Consider the following 21,266-nt stretch of genomic DNA (forward strand, 5'->3'; position numbering starts at 1 on the left):
TCACTGTTAGGTGTCGCTTGGGTAGGTTAAGGCCGAGACAAATTTATCAAAACAATAATTTGTATCCAAAAACATTGGGAAGAAAGGTATCCATCATTCATCAAGAAAGGAGCCCTCATTCTAAAAGAACATTCCTGTGGTAAGTCGGAAATGGTTTAGGACATTTAAGACATTTTTAGAACTATCAGTGCTTACAGTGATGAATAGGTGTCTGTATGGACAAAGGATAGCTGGCTTTTTATAATGTTTAAAATACTTCAGTCACATGTTCTAAATGTAATGCTGTGGTAGAAACAGTTTATTTGGGAGTCCTGTGAGTACATATAAGGTCATTGGATGAACAAATCAGTTAGTGGGATGGCACTGAATCTCTAAAGCTTAGATCTAAAACAGTTATCTCATTTACGCAGCACTTAGAAAATACCCATAACATTGGCAGACAAGCTTCTATGTTAACGCAAACACTTACCATAAATGTTCTGGGATCGCTCCCAGAAAGAGGACCAAGTAAGATTGCCATAAGACACCCGGAAAGTGTTATGTGTGAACAAGGCGCAGAAACAATGCCGTAAGGGGCGTACCCTAGTAGGGAGGTGCATGTCATCGCAACAATGAAGTTATGGTTCAGCTCTTTAAAACGAGGGATTTACATGCAGTCTAAAATTCACATATGAAATGGGAATTATTCTCAACCACCATCAATGTGCAGCATCCACCTGGGGTTCATGAGACTTGGGGTACATGATTGGTTTGTACATCTATGTAATGCAGTTTGTGTGATGGTGCAGGTTCGAGGGAGTAAAGGAGATGTGCTGTATATACTGGACGCCAGTAATCCTCGTCATGCCAACTGGCTTCGCTTCGTCCACCAGGCCCCATCACAGGAGCAGAAGAATTTGGCTGCCATACAGGTATGAGAATTAACAGAAATAATAGTGGAAGAGATTACTGTGAAATTGCAGGTAAATGATTAAAGCCTATTTTCTTTAAACTTTGTAGCAGATGGGGACTTAACTTTTAATGGGTCTCATCTAATCAGATTTGAAAAATAGTCTTCTGATTGAAACTAATAATGTGAAGCTGCTTTTGCCACAGCATTCATTTGTTATGAACAGTTTTAGAAAAAAATGAAGTACATTCTGTCTTAATTCACTGGATTATCATAGTCATGACCACATACCTGTGTAACAAAAACATTTAGGGGTTCAATTTTCATGAAAAAATAACTGCATGGTAATATACTCCTTTATCAAGTTTTAAATCACTTATTCATGTAAACGAGTTGTTTGTTATGTCTGTTCTGTGGTGTGGATGTGTGTTTGCATTGGCAAAGATCTAAACACCAAAGAGCGTAGAGATAAGAGAACTGTAATGAGCCTTAGATGAAAATAACACACACTCACACACTTCTATATGTGAGTTATATACTGTACAAACCAGTGGCGAGGCTACATAAAGGTCAGGGTGGCCCACTCAAATTGACGGCTGGCCCACTCAGTCAAAAGAAAATAAATATTCAGAAATAAATAACTATTTATATAGAAAGTGTATCATTTGCATGTGTTTCTAAACCTTCAAACCATTTTAGTGCAAGCTGTTAAAGTGATCTGTTTTCTGTGCGCACAGACACACAAACCAACGCACACACATCCTCAAATTGATACAAACATGCGTTTCAAAAGCATGCAAACAAAGAATCTCTGCGCTTGACAGGACACATACACCCCAAATTATCTTGAAATACGACAGTCTTGGCAAGTATTATCATGAAAACAGTCAGTTATGTGTTAAAGAGAACACATACAGTACATGGATCCATGCTTATTCAGTCTTAGTATACCCTTAAGCTTACATAATCTGCTTATGTTTGTGTCATTATGTTAATCAAACAACAAAAGTTAAAAAAAAATCACACTAAAAAGAGGAATTATATTTAATTTATAGAATGAAGAAGACAGTGTTATTATTTATTTGATTATATTTCTGTTCCTAAATACTACTGCTATACTTTATTTGTACTTTATTTCTTGATTAATTCTTATTTTGTTTTCCTTATATCCATTTTGTGCTGATCTGAAAATGATCCGATCCATGATTTTAAAAAAAGAAAGAAAAATGTAATCCGTTAAATCACTATATTGTAAAATTATGTAATTTAAGAGTAGACATTGAGGTCCACGCTATTTAACCAAGGTTCAATCAGTTTAAAATTTCTGGCCTTGCTTCTGGTACAAACTGTATATAATATCCGCTAACCCAAAGTCTAAACCTAACCCTCATAGAAAACATTTGGCATTTTTCATTTATTTTAGTTTAGAAATGTTTTCCCAATGTCAATCCATAATGTTTCACTTACGAAATTGTCTGATGCCAATTTGGTAGACATCGCCCAACCCTATGGCCCTATGAAAAAAAAAATTATACTCAAACTCTGAATTCTGGTTTTAATGCAAACTACATTTCAGTAATCAAAAAGAATATCTTATCATCTTAAACATTAAAGGTGCTCTCCGTAAGTTCAGAAATTTCTAACCGTTACTGACACCGGTGGCCGTTATAGAAACTGCAGCCAGTCTCATGCTCGTTCTCGGTGGGCACACTCGTACGAGCACGACCACAACAACCAGAGTTGCCGTAGCAACCACAGACAGCTCATTGAGATTCACCAGCATGTTTACAAATGTAAGAAAAGTTACAGTACTGTAAGGTTATTGTTTGACAGACCATATTTTAGCAAAATGTTGCAGTGCTACTTTATATTTTCAACAGAAGTCTACTTCTAAATGTTTTGTAACACGACACTGTAAAACACACTCCCGACACTCACAATCTTAATGCACTCGTGCTCTGAATAAAGATAATTCATATAAGAAAGTAACTTTTGAAATGGTCCTGTGCTACATGCTATCGTTAGCATTACACCACAAAATAAATGCTGTCGTTAGCATTACACCACAAAAACAATAACATAATATATTACAGATGTCCTGTAACTATGTCTTACCTTCGCAGTAAAAAGGAAACCTGCTCAAGGTCTGTTTTCATACCCAGCGCTGACCGGAGCTCCCTCCAAGAATCAAATGCCAATCCGATGTTTACTCTTGTCTTTTCGCTGACGCCGATCACGCACTATTTTGGCCGCACTAGATTAGGATTTTTTTTAAACTTACGAGGAGTTTCCGTGAGTGTCTGGATTGTGCTGGAAGTTGGTCGCTTCTTTCCGTCTACAGAGTCCGTTTGAAACATGCTAGCGATTGCCGCTGTTTACTAATGACGGCCGTACGCGTCTATATGGAACGCCCAGGTAGACGAGCACGCGCATGACGTCACATTTTGAATTTCGCGCAAATTCGGACCCCACTTCTCCACACAGAAAAGAGCCTACAGGCTGATAGAGACAACCGTGGAGGACACTCAAGGTGTCATTCTTTCTATTACATTATGGTTGCCTCATAAATATACGAATGAAAAATCTATCTTAAAGATTTTTTTAAGTAATAACTTACATTCAGCCCCTTTAAAGAAATACAATTAAACAACAATTTATTGAAAGTTTTTTTATTGCATGAAGGTTGATGTATTTTGGCTGTCCAGTAACAGCAATATACTACAACCATGGTACTGACAAGAAAATGAATGTTTAGTTTTTTCTTTTAATCATAAGGATATACTCATCTTGTTTTACTTTTCTGGCATCTAAGGCATCTCAGGCAACTTTTCATCTCATTGTTTGCAATGCATGACAAAAAAATCTTTCTTGTGTCCAACAATTACACAAAAGGAAAATGTTCACACATTTCTGTCATTTTTATTTGCCAATTAAAGGAGCATTTCACCCGTAGAAACATTAATCTTTGTTGAAAGTGGGTCATATTTGTAGTGGAAATGTAACATAAATTTAGAATTGTGTGCCTATTTGACCGAGAAAAGACAGAACGTGACTTTAGAGCACATTTGTATGAAAAACTACAACTTCCACAATGCACCACAATGCACATCTCTGCAAGCCACTCCCATTAATCGGAACACGGCTCAGATATGCTATTGCGTATATAAAAGAAAATAGCCACCCCACTGTGTCTGACCGACACCAATCATGACTTACTTTTAAACGTGATGTTACATTGTGTTACACACAATAACACTCTGGCCTGGTGTGTAGCAAAGTCTTATTCAAACAGTAACATGCGGTTTCAGATCCGCAGTACAAATGTCTTTACAAGTACTTAAAAAGGGTATGCATTTTAAATGTTTATTTAGTTTTAACAATTTTCTTTTTGACTATTGTTTACTGTAATTACATCTGTGTTATATCAGCCTCATTGCTCTCACAATATAGACATATAAAACACCGCTCAGATATGCTATTGTGTACTTAAATGCCACCTTAGTACAACAAAGAAAATAGAAACACTCACTTTACAGTCAGACGTCCGTTTATCCCTGCATCCTCCACACAAACGTGTCCCCTGCACAATATCTCCACAGACGCGCTGCCTCAGCTCTGTGCTTGTAAGCGGAAACACGTCTTTGAAATAAACACGTCCAAACACGCGCAAAGTTGCTCTTTTGCCTCGAAACATTCACCAAACAAACGTCCATATCCTTATCTGATGCAGAAATGTTAAAAAGAAGGCACACAGTGAGAGTAGAGGCACTATCAGTCCGAGCTTCTCGACGCAGCAGAGGCCGATGGTTGCTGTGTCTTCCCCGGTCTCCTCTACTCAGCCGAAGCCCAGGCGCCGGCCTACTCCTCGGGCTTCTGTTCCTCCATCTGCCTCAGCTCTTTGCTGTATTGTGGCTCATAAAGATGCCATGAACAGCAGATTAGAGCATCACGCTTGCGAAATCACCCTCTTCCATGTCATATTGATTAACTTCCGCTGTTATTGTGACACGAAGTCTGGCTCGCTCCACAACTTCTGTTTAGCTTAGCTTAGCATAAAGATGGCGGCTGATCATTTTTTTTCGTCTGTGTTTATATATTTTCATGAGTCCCACCCACTGATCTGTAAAAGGTCTTTAGCGTGTGTGGGTCCCACCCATAGCCCCCACCTTGGAAAAATGAGGAATTATTGTCTGTAGTCTTTCACACCGAACAGAGATACAGAATTTCCTTCTTTCAATGACGCAAAATGACGATTTTTACATCATTGAAAGAAGGAAGTGCCTCACTGAAATTAGTATATCTCCCGTCTCAGGAGGAACTGAGGGAATGATGCACGACCATTTAAAACATGACTGGGGTTCTAACAATACAAAGCTTAATGCAAATCGGTGAAGTTTCCCTTTAAAGAAACCATGTCAAAAAAAAACCTAGCATTTGAAAATGTGTTATAATTGGTTTTTAAAATGACAGAATTCAAAATTTGCCAATTTCTTTGACAATCTGCATTGTACAATAAATTCCATTTTTATGTTTGGATTCCGTGATTCCATTCGCATTTCCTTATTGGGGAAATCATAGGGCCCTACCACCCTATTCCCAACTACTGATATTCGTGAAATTTGTTTATAGGAAATGTTTTAAAAATAAAATAATACCAAAGTATCTTATTTTGAATTTTTTAATAATTTAAACACCATTTTAAAAACACGTGTCTTAATTTGTACAGACAGTTAACCCACCTGCCATTTAACCAAATTAAAAAGTAGTATTTATTTTTTAAATTCTGAAAATGTATTATGAACTAAATAGCTTACAGAGAATAAAGTAGCATGTCATAAATTTATCAAGTTATGTTTATAGTACATAATGCCCCCGGACACAAAAATATGCATGTCATTTCATTGACTCATATAGCGGCACATGCACGCACAAACACAAACACTACATACTAAGAGTGGAAATATTTAGTCAACATAAAATGCAAGTTTAGCAACTTATTTGACTTCTGTGCAACATGATAAATTAATATAGGGTTGGACTTTACTTAGACACAATGTTTGAAAGTTCTTATGAAGCTTATGTTACAGTACAACAATTTTATTGTAACTTCAATCAAATTTGACTAATGCGGCAGCTGCCAACACTGGAAGCATTTGTGACCCTGCATGATTTTTTGTGATTTACTGTTTTATAAATAAAATCATCCTACATAATGTAAAGAACATTTTGTGAAAATATAACCTTGAAATCTTTAATATTGACTGAGTGAGATCATGTCAAAGATTGAAATCAATGTGAAATCAATGACTGAAATTAAACTTTGATGTTAACTTTGATCTCATAACTAGATGACCTGTTTTTCACAGATAGGGTCCCATTTTACTTAAAACTGCAACATTTTTATGTCTGCTTTATATATAGGATACATCATCTGATAGTAACACATTTAAAAATGTATTCACCCCACCTCCAATTTCACCCTTTCCAGTGTATGTGTGTGGAAACTTTAATATAATTTACAGTCCCTGTCACACATACAGTCTTTTCCATAAATTTAAAAGGATTTTTTTCAGTATTAGAGGTCGAGCGTGAATGGGACCCTTTGTCAAAATGATGGTAAATCAACTCGGGCAATTTTACGATTTTGGAAGTCGTAAGATTACCTGAAATGTTCCATATATGTGTTAACAAAGCTGTAAAAATAACATACGAGGGTGTTAACATTTAAAGTGAAGGTAACAGAGTTTGTACAGCTCATGGTATTTATCTCTAGCTGTAAAATGATGAGTTATTTAAATTTAATATGGAAAAGTCAGTGAGTTTTTCTGTGTGTCAAGTGAACGAGATGTTGATGAGATCTGATGGTCATTATAACACAATCAGGAGAACAGGGTCTGTGTTATATCACACGTGACACATCTCTTGTGGTCTCCCTGTGGATAAATCAGTTACTGTGTTTTTAACATAATGTAAAGCAACTGTGCTTGTTTCGGCATGACCTTTAAGGAAATGTAGGTCTGATAATGCCATTATACAGGGGTCCAAGTGTTTGACCTTTGACCTTAATCAGGAAGCTGGGCTGATCTTATGTTGCTCTCGTGTGAATGTTTGATTGCACCTCCCAGAGGTTTTTCTGTTTTATTGTCTGTTCAGTGTCAGACGACACCTCAAGTCTTTGCTTTTCCACATCTAAATCAATTTAGTCCCTCTGTGATAAAAATGTTAAATTGTGTGTTTTTTTTTTTGTTTTAACAAATTTAAACTTAATTTGTTACACATTTCAATATTCAATGGTTAAATAGCAGCAATACTGCTTCATTAATATCATTTTGTTCCATTCATCTTATTTCTTTCTGCCATGGAAGTGTCTGGGCGTCAGTAACCATCACAGAGACTCCTAACATTGTGGATTGGTCCCAAATTAAACATTATTCAGGTGCACAGACACACTATAGCCCTTTTCACACAGACATTCCGGAAAATACACGAGAAAGGCATCCTGGATTTTTCCGGAATGCTTAGATTTTTTGTTCATTCACACTGCCCTCCCGCCATCTCTTCTACGCAGCGTCTGAAGTTTGCATATTATTCAATATTTCTCTCTCCAGAAACCACTTGTTTGCATTTTTGTTTATGATAAGACTATAAAGGGGCGCGTGAACGCGCCGTTCTAATGCTGGTAACCGATCTCAGCTTCTGAGGGGATATTTGACGAGCTCCCTGATCTCTGCTTTAATCCAGTTTTCAGACATTTCTCATCGTGATTGTTTATATGCATTTAAAACCCGCATTTTGAGGAGCTGAACGATATATCTTGGTGGGATGACGCGCGGGTATTTTTGTTTATTATAGCTCAAATGAGCATGTGACACGATATTCTTTTATGCTGCTGAATGATCTCTGTTTCAACGCAGTAAGTGATGAGCTAACTTACCTCATATCTGCTTCAGTCCAGTTTGCTGACATTTCTCGTCATGAATGTTGTAAATCCCTCATTTTAAAGAGTTGAACCAACTTCATGTTGCCATGACACGGCACGTGCGTCATTGTTTATGCATCTCATTTATAATTTCCTGAAAACTGCTTCAATCTAGTTTGCGACATTTCTCGTGTTGAATGTTTATATGCATGTTATCTCTTGTTTTAAGGAGCTGAACTATTCACCTTATTTTTCACGACAACAAGGGCGGCGCCATTGCGCTCATTTTGTCAACGTTCTTCCGGCCGCATAGACGATGAGCAGCTGAGGCAGTGACTGAAGGTGACGTGTTAAGCTTAAAAAGCTCACTCGAGCGCCTTTATGTTTCTTTCTTACCAATTTTAAGCCAACTGAGGAACACCCTTATCCCAAGTAATGGTTCGACTACGATGTTCCGGTAACTTTAAACCACGCCTGGTGTTGGAAAGGTGGCCAGTTTCAGGTAGCTATCTTAGCTAACTTTGTGCTCGTTCGCCTAAAATTAGATTTGTGATGTCCGTTCTACAAATACACTTAAGATCAGTAACGTTAGTTTATAAAATGCAACTATTTGAATGGTTTTAATTGTCCACCTATATTTTTATATTTACGATAGTACAACAGTATATTATAGTACATTGCATTCTTACAGTAGCCCATGTGATTCCTACAAGTTACTGAGATTTCAGATGCTAGAATGTCAGTTCATTTCTCATTCAGATATTGATAATGACCTTTTAAACAACGTATTATTTAACACTGAAGTTAAAGGTTGTGTGTATAATGTTTCTGTCTCTTTTTAATGCATCTCTCTCTTACACACTGTTCTGTTTAAGTATGGGTGCCATTTATATATTAATTCTCATGATGCAAGTTTATTTTAAATACTAACATAAAACTGTTTATGGTTATATTGTTTTCACAGATGCATTGATGTTTAGTGATGCAGTGGACAACTGTGAGGATGATACAATCAACATGTTCCTAAACTGTGATGCAGAAACACAATGGGAGCATCTATCCGTCTCTGACCACAACTACACTTTAAAATCACAACTCAACCTGAAGCAACATACATCTGATATGGGAAAACAATGGTGCGGTTTCCCGGACAGGGCTTATCCTGGTCCCAGGCTAAAATGCATATTTGAGCTACAATAATTTAAAAACACCTTGTACTGACATACCTCAACATATATGAGTGCCATTGTTTTGTCACAAGATGCGCACCAGTCTTGTTTTTTTGTAGGGTTTGTTTGTAAAAACTAAAATGTCCTAATATAATTAAGGCCTAGTCCTGTAAACCCTGTCCGAGAAACTGCTTCAATGTGTTGAGCTGGCACAAATGTACATAACTCTACTGAGAAACAACCATCTTTGGTTCAGCTTTACACAGGGTTGATATTGCATCCATTACACAGTCGCCAAGCACTTTACCAGTACATACACCAACAGCTTCCAGATATACGCTTGGGATCAGCTCCTGATGAATCCGATAAAGCTGTGTCTTAATTTATTGCAGGGTGGTCTTGCTTTACCTGTTGTAAAGTTACATTAAACCTTCATATGTGAACAGATGTCATGCAGTGATATTAAACATTTACAGTGTGATCAGATGTTGTGCATTTATATTAAATCTTTACAATGTGATCAGCTGTTACCTGTCATGCAGTTATATTAAACATTTACTATGTGATCAGATGTAACCTGCCATGCAGTTATATAAACCTTTACAGTGTGATCAGTTATTATCTGTAAGGAATTTCTTAAACCATATGTGAGCTTTGTAGATTCCACTTAAAAGGATTTAAGTCTCCTGATTTGAAGGAATAAGTGTTGGCAAGTTTGCAAATGAATTCTATCATGGTACCACATAAAAACGAAATGGTTATTGGACTGGCTAAGGTGCACATTTGCTATAAAAAAGACGAAATCACTGTGTAAATATTGGTAGACATACTTGTAATAATTTTCAATGCTGCTCCATCAACTCCTGACAGGACGAGGTAACAGTTAATAAAATATGTCCAATAGGTTACTTGCCGCGGCTGCTTCATATCGTCTAACCACGAGACGATTGATGGGACAATATAAGACTATCCAATCGTCGTATGAAGTTTTAACCGTGCTCTTAATTTAAAACATTAATAGCAGTAGCGATATTTGTCATTTCACTAAAGTTGTAGTGAACTACAAACAATCTTCTAACCACCAAACTAACCACAGAATGCGCTGTGCCATATTAGCAGCGGAAGTCGGTTGACAAAATGCGGAAGAGCGAAGAATTAAAAAGGGGCGTGGCGGAATAAGGTGAATAACTTTTGTTGTGATGACACGCGCGTCCTCACTATGACACGCCCATTACAGCATTGTTTCGGCTTCTTGTTCACACACAGGGTTTTCCGTGTATCTGACTAGGTCCTCTTTCCGGCAACAATCCAAGAAGATTTACGGGATGAGTTTGTGTTCACACAGACGCTTGTCTGGCAATTTTATGGGTATTTTCTGGGACCAAAGGTCTGTGTGAATGGGGTTTATGTGTCACTATAAGGAGTTGTGCATTATTTTTTATAATTCATTGGGTCATGGCAAGTATGACGAGTTTTGTGATTAAAGATCATTCAGAGGAGATAGGAATGGACAGTAAATTAACTCACATCTCCTGCTAAAGAGCCATTATTTGGTGTGTCTGGAGCTCTTACCACCAGGTCACAGGTCACATCATAATGTAGAATAGAGAAGAAGTATTTAACCAGTTAAGCACCTAAGAAAGAAAATCTCTAAGGCACTTGAGTAAAAGTGTTAAAAAGCCTTTCATTCACTGAGCTACATATCAAATAATAAAAGTGTAGATCTACGCATTTCGGCTTACAACGCCTTCTTCAGGATACACATCCATTTAGCACCTGTTTAACCTGACACAGAAAAAAAAATACTATTTGCCTGATCAGACTGATAATTCGAATCTCTTGCATTGTTTCATGCATTTACTCCTAGGATGGAGAGAATATCTTTTATCTTGCTGTGGATGACATTGAGACGGATACAGAGCTTCTTATTGGTTACCTGGATAGTGATATGGAGGAGGAAGAAGAGGACAACGAGGAAGATGAGGATATCAAAGATGAAGATGAGAACAGTAAAGATAGCAAGCACCTCAACACAGAAACAGGTGTGTGTGTGTGCGTGTGTGTAAAGGCCTCTCCTGAATGTTTTTTTATTAACTTTCATAACATTAGGCCACATAAATGAATAAAGTATGTTTTTTGCATATATCTGAAACTTCTTAAGAACCACTTTCTCCAAGTCAACTTTGTACATTTATCCAGAGATAAAGTGTGAACTTCACGAGACATACTGTGTGCACTGGGTGGCGTTGCCAAGTCCTCTGTTTTTTTTCAAGTTAAGTTTGGGGTACTTTTAAACTGTCCCCGGGGTTGTTTTTTTCTGCGGGTTAAAGATGAAAGGATTTCGTTCATAAGTTTTTGGTATTTGAGCTGTGAATAGTCATTGGGATGCTTTAGGGCTTGTTCTGAATGTCCACTGGGATGGTTTTGATATGCAGAGCTGTGCAATTGCGTAAACGTTTGGTTGGGATTATATAGATCCTACATGTAAACATTTTAATCAGATTGAAATGTTTAGAGTGCATGTAAACTGTACTGTCGTAAACTTCAATCTGATTAAATTCAGTCGGATTAACACAATTTTGTGCATGTAAACATAGCCACTGTGATGCAAGGTCTTGTGCCAGTCTGTCTGACGGCTACCACTCACAGTTTTCATGTGTCATTTGAACCACAGTCTTTCAAAAACTCATATCGGTCAGACGCTTGTTCATTATCTAACTGTGTGATTGTAGATCTGGTGATTAAGAAAGAAGATTACCCATGTCTGTTATGCGAGAGCAGCTTCCCAAGTGAAGATGTGTTAGCTGAACATCTGCAAAGTCTTCATCAGAGAGGAAGTGCAGAGGACAAAGAGTTTAAATGTCGCTCCTGTGGTAAAGAGTTTCCTGTCAAACAAGCCCTACAGCGCCAGTAAGCACCGCACCAACACACACACATATACACATTTCTAATATACACTCCATCTGTGTTTCATGTGTAGTAATGCTGATGTACTGTTTGTTTGTTTGTAGTGTTCTTCACTGTACAGAGAGCTCGGGGACAACAGGAGACCCTTTAGCGGTTCATCAGTGTGCCTTGTGTCAAAGCACTTTCTGTTCTGAGTCCAGGTACATCAAACAACTGTTGACATTCTACCTTTATACATCCACATATACAGATGGATTTGAACAAAACCCTTTACCTTAAAGCAACACTATGTAGTTTTTTTTACCTTTAAATAATGTCTCTAAAATTATTTCAGTGATAGAACAACTTTTAACTGGACAAATTGTACTGTTGCTGCAACCTGAGCAGCCTCCTAGCTCCTAAAAGCACACTCTGAAAGTGGCGGTGGAGGGTAGGAAACACAGTTCCGCCCCTCCCCCTGCCTGCAGAAGAGTGTCTGATACCAGGCATTGTTGCGCTTTTCAACCACATGGGGGAGCTGTAAGTCATTTTTACATGGAAACTACATAGTGTTGCTTTAAGTATTAAACTTAACAAAAAGACTTAACAAAAGACCATTTATTTGCTGGTGTGTAACTCACAGCTATAACCGAGTGGTCAGACATACACACAACAGGTAGAAAAATCCAATCAACCCTGTCTAGGAACCACAAAAGTAAACAGCCACCTAACAATTGATCTTTACATCTCAGAAACCATTTTTCAGTGCCCGTGCAACCACCCCAAACACCCTAGCATTTGCATGGCAAAATTTGTGTTTGCATTATGTATTTCTGCCTTAAAGGGATAGTTCACACGAAAATGAAAATTATGTCATCATTTTCTCACTATCATGTTTTTACAAACCTGTATAAGTTTATTGGTTTTGATAAACACGAAGGAAGATAATTTGAGGAATGTTTGTAACTAGGGGTGGATGCTAAACTGGCAGGTATGATAAACCGGTTGAAATTTGTCAACTGGTAGAGATTTTGGACAAATATCTCTATTAAGGTTACGTCACGTTGCTGTGCATGTGTTCACGAAAACTTAAAAGGGCACTTATTATGGCCTTTTTGCAATATGTAATATGAGTCTCAGGTGTGCCCAGAATATGTTTGTGAAGTTTCAGATCTAAATACCCCATAGATCATTTATTATAAGTCCAAAATGCACTTATTTGGGTGGGAGTAAAAACATGCTGTTTTAATGTGTGTACCTTTAAATGAAAATGAGCTACAGCTCCTCACTTCCTTACAAACAAACAGTGAGGGCTTTCAGTTTAAAATAGATCTGATTAATACAGTCTGAGACAATAATATCTAGTGGACAGAGTACAACTCGATAGCTGTGTCCCAATTCAAGGGCTGCAACCTTATGAGCATTCGACCTTAAAAGATGAGCACTCGGTCTTTCAAGGTGGAAGCCTCAGAAGTTCGCGAAGAGAACTGAAATGAGACGGTCTAACCTTCGCAGGACCCATAATTAGCGTCACCTGCTGCACGCGCCCGCCTGCACGTTTCTGACTTATTAAAATAAATATGACATCAGAAAAATCATTAATTTATTTTAGAAATATGACACGTTGATGTATATGAAACTATTCAACAGTATACCAAATTAATCAACCTTATAAATATACGCAACATAAAAAGAATATTATTAACACAAAACATAACTTATAATAAACTTACAGTGACAAGAAAAAATGTTTTCTGATAAATACACTTTTATTTAATAAAGGTTTTAATTGTTTATTTTAGAATATCCACCCATTATATGCAGCCGTTGCAGACGCGCAATGACTCTTGGGATATCCTCGGCTGTTAAGGATCCATTCGTTCTATCCTTAAAAGCGTGGAGAAATGAGGACGCATTTTGAGGCTTCATTCTAAGCATCCTTTGAATTGGGACGGCCTTACTGGCCTTAAGTCGCGCTGCTGTGACGCAATCGGTCTTAAAATACGTCCTTAGAAGGTCGCAGCCTTTGAATTGGGACACAGCTACTGAGTCTGGAAACTACTGTAATGTAGGACTGTAAGTGGGTGGGGCTTTATCAGTGTGACCTCACATTGATAAGAGAATGACATGTGTGTATATTAATGAATTTCATTCACAATTAGCATAATCCCCGCCTATGCACTGCAGCTACGTAAATTACATATCTAGGAATGCTGTAATCCTCTGGACTCTGTTCTCTGGTTTGGCTACATTATATTGCATACATGCATAAGAGACTAATGCCTAAAAATAAATGAATAATTTATTATTGGTGCTCTTCTGAAAATGAGTAGGATGGTGGTGGCACATGACAGTGCTTTGGAAGCACTGCGCGTTATTCCGAAGATGCATTTGTTGCTGTGATTTGTAATATCCTCAACATGTTACTAGTATCTTATGTTAAACAATATTACTGAATGTAAAAATGCAATAGCAATTAATATGAACTCTTTCACCGCCAGCATTTTTCATGATTTCACAAAAGTTTAATGCCTTCCAGAAAATGCTCCTTTTTAAATATATACACATACAATATAGGAAATAAAAGAACAGACCCTCTGCTTTCAAACAAAAGAATCCGTTTCATGTGTTCTGTTTTTATCACCTCTCAAATATGTGTAGGTTTCATCAAAAACACCAAATTTTGAGCAAAAAGCTGAGATAATTCCATTTTTGTGAAGGACTTTTGATAGAGATCAGATGCAGAGCCATCTTTAAAACATACACGGACATACAGCTGTTTGCCCTAGGGCGGGTGTAGGCAAGTTCGGTCCTACAGAGCCGCAGTCCTGCAGAGTTTAGTTTCAACCCTAATCAAACACACCTGAACAAGCTAATCAATGTCTTTAGGATTTAGACATCAGGTTAGATTATCAGTGTTTAGGCTAAAATATGCAGGACTGCGGCTCTCTAGGACCGAACTTGCCTACCCCTGCCCTAGGGCAATACTTCCGGTTTTTAGAAGTTGCGGTATTGCAGATTGACGAGATAACTCATCAATCGCGGGGAAAGAGTTAACTTCTCCATTGTTGAATTGTACAAATATGATAGTTGGTCAATGTAATGTTTGTCCCGCCCCTCCTCTAATGTGATTGGATGGCTGTGTAAAAAAGGACAGTGACAAGTTCTGTGTTTTCCACAAAGTTAAAGAGTGAAAAATAATAAATACAGCAGCACAAAATAACATAATAATATTCCATTATGATACATAGTTCATCAGAATGTCTGATTAGTTTGTCTAAAAGAATACAGAAAGTTTTATTGTTTTAGGCATTGTTTTATTTACACGTGGTGGGAAGCAGGTGTAAATTTCTTTCATACCAGCTAACATTTTGAAAATGAATCCAAAAATTTACCCCAGAACGATTTTACTAACGATTTACACAAAAATTCGCTCTGCTTATGTTTCATGAATGTGTGATGAATGTTCCATTATGTCCAATCACCTTGTAAAAGTGGATTTTGCATAAAAGGTGCCCCTATAACATTTGCACATTAACTTTTCGATTTTTAATAAGATGTGAGGCAATGTTCTGTCATTCTGGAGAATGATCTCAGCTTCAGCGCTGATAGTGACGAGCTCCATCATCTCTGCTTCAGTCAGGTTTGCAGACATTTCTCGTCGTGAATGTTAATCTGCATGTAAATCCCTCGTTTTAAAGAGCTGAACCATAACTTCATGTTGCGATGACCTCACTACGGCACGTTCCTTATGGCATTGTTTCTTCCTCTTGTTCACACAGGACGTGTTCTGTAAATTTTACGGAAATGTTACTAGGTCGTCTTTACGGGAGCGATCCCAGAACATTTATGGGACATGTTTGTGTTCATACCGATGTCTCTCTGACAATTTTTCAGAAATTCTTGTACCAAAGTGCTTTGTGAATGAGGTTTAACATTATGTATGTAGTTGCTTTATGTTGAAATTCAGCAAAGTTGTGTTGCATGTGTTTGCAGCTTTGAGCAGCATAAAGAAGCATGTAAAGGAGATGGCAGATTCATCTGTAAGGCTGACAGCTGTGGGAAAAGATTTAAGAGTAAAGACGCCCTGAAGAAACACAAAGTCAATGTGCACACAGGTGGGTCATACACACACACGTACACACATGGCTGAGTCTAGAAATGACTTTCTGTAATTAGAGTCTAATCGCTAGCTGTTTAACATCTTCATTAATCTGCTCATTTCTGATCCTCTCGGCATTCCTCTCTGTCTGTCAGATAAACGCTAAGCTATTTCTCCGTCTCGACACATTTAACAGACTTTTGCGCGCCTTTCTCTCCGCCGGCAGCGGAGATGGCTGTGAATATTAGTTAAGGACTTTTAATCACCCAATGAAAGCCTATATAAGAATATTTTCAATATTATTCTTATTAATTGTAATTTGGACAGTTTGGAACATGAATTAGCGAATGAATCCAGTAAAATTAAGATTAATCTATTTCGGTGAAGCTTCTGGAAGTGCTTAAAACCACATGCAAGAGTGTTTATGTGTTTCCTTGAATAAAATCTTCTTCTGAAAAGATCTCAGATCATAGGACACAGGATTTTCTTGCTCTTTCTTGGCAATAGTGATGGATATATCTCTATATTAATGTAGTGTTCACAATACATCCCCTGTCTGACCATGCCCAGTTTGTACAGTATGCAATTCAGCTCTGCCATGCAAATTTTCACTGAATAAATTGTGGTTTCGTATAAATAGGTTCTGCGCTGGCCTTGTTAACCAGGGGCCGGATTCACGAAAACATTCTTAAGACAAAAAATAAGAAAGTTCTTAAGATAAATTATAAGAAGTGCGTAAGAATGTTCCTGAGTGCAATTCTCAAACATTTCTTAAGAAGTTCTCAATTTTTTTCTTAAGAATATTCTAAATTTGTGTCTTAAGAATAAAATGACAAGCTTTTAAATGAATTAAGATACCCTGCTAATGGGGTAACAACAATACACTTATCCATTAATCTTTTGACTACGATCATTAACGCGATACAAACGAGTGATGCATTAAGACTACTACAGGATGTTATTTGCTGTTATTACACGGCTCTCTGGAATGCTTGATTCTGATTGGTCAGTTGAGACATTTGCAGGTTCGTTCTTTTAAAATAATAACCGCTCCAAAGTAATAACGCATAGCCGGTACTACTTGTACGAGTAAAATCGCTCCATGCCAATAAAGATCAATAAAGATTACTGTTTGGCGCCATCTTGTGACAAACACTGGACAACCACGACAAGACACAGACAGCTTACTGAGACTGAACTTGACAAAATAGAGCATGACAGCTACGAAGCCAACACACAAAAAAATACAGAATGGGCATTAAAACTTCTCAAAGACTGGCTAAAAGAGAAAAAATGGAGACAAGTATGAAGCAGAGGATCTTAATAAGGTATTACGATCATTTTATGCATCTGTGCAAAGTTTCGCGGAAGGATAAAAATGTTAATTTAAAACAAATATGCCAATAAAATGTTTCAAGTTCATATTCATGTCCGGTTTTTTTCTTATGTGACAAGCAGCCGTGTAATAAGCGGGATAATGTAGAGGCAGCCGGTAGTAATCGGGAAATAAGCCCCTTCAGTGTGATACAAGACCCTCCGCTTTGCGTCGGGTCCTGATCACACTGTCGGGGCTTATTTCCCGATAACTACCGGCTGCCTCTACATTATCCCTTACTCGTAACAGAGGTCAGCTATTATTAAGGCGGTGCGGTGCGTAAATATAATTCCATAATGTCCCAATCGGTCCGTCAAGTGGATCGAGCTCTGTGGGTGTGCGTGCTTCACTCTTCGTGCCCAGGGCTTCGTCTCCCGCGACCCTCGCTCACGCGTCAGGAGACGGACGCGGAGGGTGAAGCGTGCCCGTGGTTTCGGAGCCCTCTACTCACATGACGGAGCGATTACCAGTTCGCCTCCCGCTTAGAGCGACTTTTAGCTGTTAATTCACAATGAATGTAGGCTATTACGGAGGAAGTTAAATGTTTGGTAATATTATCACTAATACTTATTTGTGTTTCATGACATATTACTGAGTAAGCCATTAAACTTCATTATATGAGTGTGGAATTCCTCTTTAAACTAATCTATGTGAAGTAAACTGATTAAATTGCCATTTCAGACTACAAAATACAACATGTCACATTAAAAACAATCACATTAACTTATAAAACATCTTACATTTTGAGATTTAAGACTACTGTAAGGTTATCCTAACTTTAAGATGTTATTTAAGACAGTTTATTTTTCGAGAATTGGAATTCTTCTTAAGTTTTTTTATTAAGAACATACTTAAGGAAAAAAATAAGAACTTTCTTAAGAAGCTTTTCTGAGAATACAAAATATTCTTAACTTTTTTCTTAAGCTTTAATTTAAGATAAAAATGGCAGTTAAGAAAATTTTTCTTCTTAAGAATGTTTTGTGAATCCGGCCCCAGGTTACTACCTGGTTACTGTTAGGGGACTAAGCTATTAAGGTCAGAGGTAACAGACGTGTCAGAAACAGCAAGCACTACAAAGAGTACATTAGATGTCAGCTGTTTTTTCCTATTTTTTTTATATTTGTTATTAAACCCTAGCTGATTTTTTGGAGAGGTTCACAAATCCTGCCCGAACACCAGCTGTGGCATTAGGACCATTATGATAGTGAAAGGATATGAGAGCGTTTATCAAAACAGAACCACAAAAAACTTTTTTTTTCTTCAGATAACATCAAAATTATGGTTACATTAAGACCGCTAACATTTTACATGTTAGAATCTGACACTGATCTGATTAACATTGCTGGTATGCTAACATTAGCTCAAAAGAACTCATTCACATTATTAAAGTCTTAAAGGTAGAAAACAAATAATTTTAGGTGTCAGAGAAAATTGTGGTTATTACAACTAATATGACTAGTGGTCAACCAATACGTTTTTTTTTTAACTCTTTCCTGCCAGCATTTAAAAAAAGTTGCCAGACAGCGCTAGCATTTCTTATGATTTTCACAAAAGTTAAGTTCCAGAAAAAATTCTTAAATATATAAACAACCAATATATCGAATGAAAGAAAAGACCCTCTGCTTTTAAAAAGCTTTTCATCTGCTTTTCATCCTATCTTCATTTGTTCTCTTTTATCACATCTGAAATATGGGTAGGTTTTATTTAAAAATACAAAATTTTGAACAAAATGCTAAGATATTTGTATTTTTGTAAAGGACTTTTGTTAGAGATCAGATTCAAAACATATCATTTACAGATTTTTATTTACTTCGGAAGTATGGATTGCCATAAAAATTTGTCATTGGCAGGGAAGCGTTTCCTCTCAATTGATGAGATAACTTGTCAATGGCGGGGTAAGAATTAACTGTCGATACCAGGGTTTCCCGCAGAAAATTTGTTAGTTAAGGTGCTAGGGTTGTGCAGGTGGGCGGGCCGGGGGCGTGGCAATCAAAGGGGCGGGGTGTACGTGTCATGATTAAAATATTTTTATTTAAAACACTCAAATAAAACTCAATTTTGAAGAAACTATGACAGAAAATGAACACATACTAGCTTATTAATTAATTAATTAAATGTTTTATCAAGAGGCTAGTTATCCTCCAGACAGTGACGGACCATGTCTTTCCTTCTTTTCGGCCATGTGAAGTGCGTCTACGCTATTCTCCGAGATGCACTTGATGGCCTTTTGTGCAGCAAATTTTTTTTTTTGGATGACCTAGTTAAGGTGGTAGGGTATCCCAGCTTAGGTGGGCCGCCCGAACTGAAAAGTGTTGCGGGAAACCCTGGATATCAATATTAAGAAAGCTATTGGGTTATAATTATACCCTTTTTATGTGTCTGACACCTCAATGTGCAGTTTAAGTAAGACTACTCAATGCTGGAGTGCTGTTTTGTGCAACACAACATAACATCTCTTCAAAAAGTGAATAATGGTTGGTCATTGTATTCTCTGCCAGGCTTTGGCTTTAAATCTGAGTGTCTTTTTGTTAGGAACGACACATTTAAGGAAGAAAAAAAAACGTATTCGTTGATTGGAAAGATTTATCGTCCAATTACAAAATTCCAAATATATTATTGGCCACCACAATATATCAGTTCGTCACTAATTTTAAGTGCAAAAAATCTTGACTGTCATTTAAGGGGGAAATATAAAATGCTACAAAAAGTATAAAGTATGACCTTCTAACAATCTTTTAAAACATCAGTGTTGAGGTGAGGATGCTGAAATCGATCTGTATTATTGGGGTATCTCATATCCACATTCTGCTCTACAGGAAATAGACAGGGGTGACCTTTCACCCCTGTAAAACGCAGATATTTTACTTTTGGTCTTAACTTCGGGCCGGGAGCTGATTTATGTGAGGACTACCTGTTTATTTGAAAGACTGTTTGGACTGATGCAGTGGCTCCATTAGCATCTCCTCAGATACCATCGGATGTGATGTATGATCTGTATGTGTGTGTGTGTGTGTTCAGGGAGCGCTCGCAGGAAGTTGATATGCACCATCTGTAATAAGAAGTGCTCATCCTCACTCAACCTGCAGGAGCACCGCAAGGTCAGATCATCCCTCCATAAATCTCCCCTTATCCTCTCCTCAGTCCATTTCTACTCTTTTGCCTAACTATTTGTCTTTCACTCTTCTCCTTTTTCAGTTCATCTATCCATCTGTCCTTTTTCTGTCTGTCCACCGCTCATGTCTTGCCAGTGCATGCTCACTTTCCTCCGTTCCTCTTTCTGGTTTCTGTATTATCCATATTTCCTATCATTTTCTCCTCATCTCTTTCATTGTTTTTGCTGGAGTTAAAGAGAATCTCATTCGGTCTTGAATGGAATTCATCTCTCTCACTAGGAGGTGGGCTTCATGTTGATGTTGTAAGGTTTTCCACTGGTGTGAGTGTGTATAGAAAAGTCGTCTTTTGTTTCACAAGCTCATCCCTACGGCCCTCCTTGTGAAATATAAGAGTCGGAGGGAGCAGACTGCTCAACCTTGGCGTTGGCGTCAGGGTTTGTCCTGCAAAATGACCTAAGGAATATCAAACAGCCGCACTGACAAATATTCATCTTCGCTAAAATCACCACAAAACTCAAAAAAAGTTTGAGGGTCGCTACACTTTTCTAAGTGTATTTTCTTTGGGGAAGAAATGCGGTTAGGGTCTACACTTAACATTTTCAAAATATATACCACTGTTTAGATGTTTTAAATGATGATATTCAACGTCAGCTCCAAACCACACCACCAAAGATTGTGCAGAGGGTGACAAATTCAAGAAATTCGATTTTCTGACTGAAGGGGGTAGGTGAAGAACCGGCGAGAAGGTTTAATGTTCCTACGGTTGGAAAGACTCCACTGCGTGATCCTGCTGCCTCAAAACCAACATCTTGC

General features: G+C 37.6%; 1 protein-coding gene and 1 long non-coding RNA gene across 2 annotated transcripts in view; both read left to right on the forward strand.

Annotated features, from left to right (window-relative positions):
- Positions 1 to 21,266, forward strand: part of prdm5 (PR domain containing 5) — a 98,251-nt gene that overhangs the window by 7,113 nt on the left and 69,872 nt on the right. Inside the window, exons 3-8 of the mRNA XM_065286568.2 lie at positions 789 to 911; positions 10,845 to 11,019; positions 11,710 to 11,887; positions 11,989 to 12,084; positions 15,860 to 15,981; positions 20,359 to 20,438. Of these exons, the coding sequence (XP_065142640.1) occupies positions 789 to 911; positions 10,845 to 11,019; positions 11,710 to 11,887; positions 11,989 to 12,084; positions 15,860 to 15,981; positions 20,359 to 20,438 (774 nt within the window). The remainder of the gene's footprint in view (positions 1 to 788; positions 912 to 10,844; positions 11,020 to 11,709; positions 11,888 to 11,988; positions 12,085 to 15,859; positions 15,982 to 20,358; positions 20,439 to 21,266) is intronic.
- On the forward strand, positions 8,116 to 9,461 carry LOC141281332 (uncharacterized). The gene is made up of 2 exons (XR_012335581.1): positions 8,116 to 8,310; positions 8,773 to 9,461. It is a non-coding gene; the product is annotated as an uncharacterized lncRNA (long non-coding RNA).

Source organism: Paramisgurnus dabryanus, chromosome 21, assembly GCF_030506205.2.
Source record: "Paramisgurnus dabryanus chromosome 21, PD_genome_1.1, whole genome shotgun sequence".
In the NCBI taxonomy this organism is placed as follows: Eukaryota; Metazoa; Chordata; class Actinopteri; order Cypriniformes; family Cobitidae; genus Paramisgurnus; species Paramisgurnus dabryanus.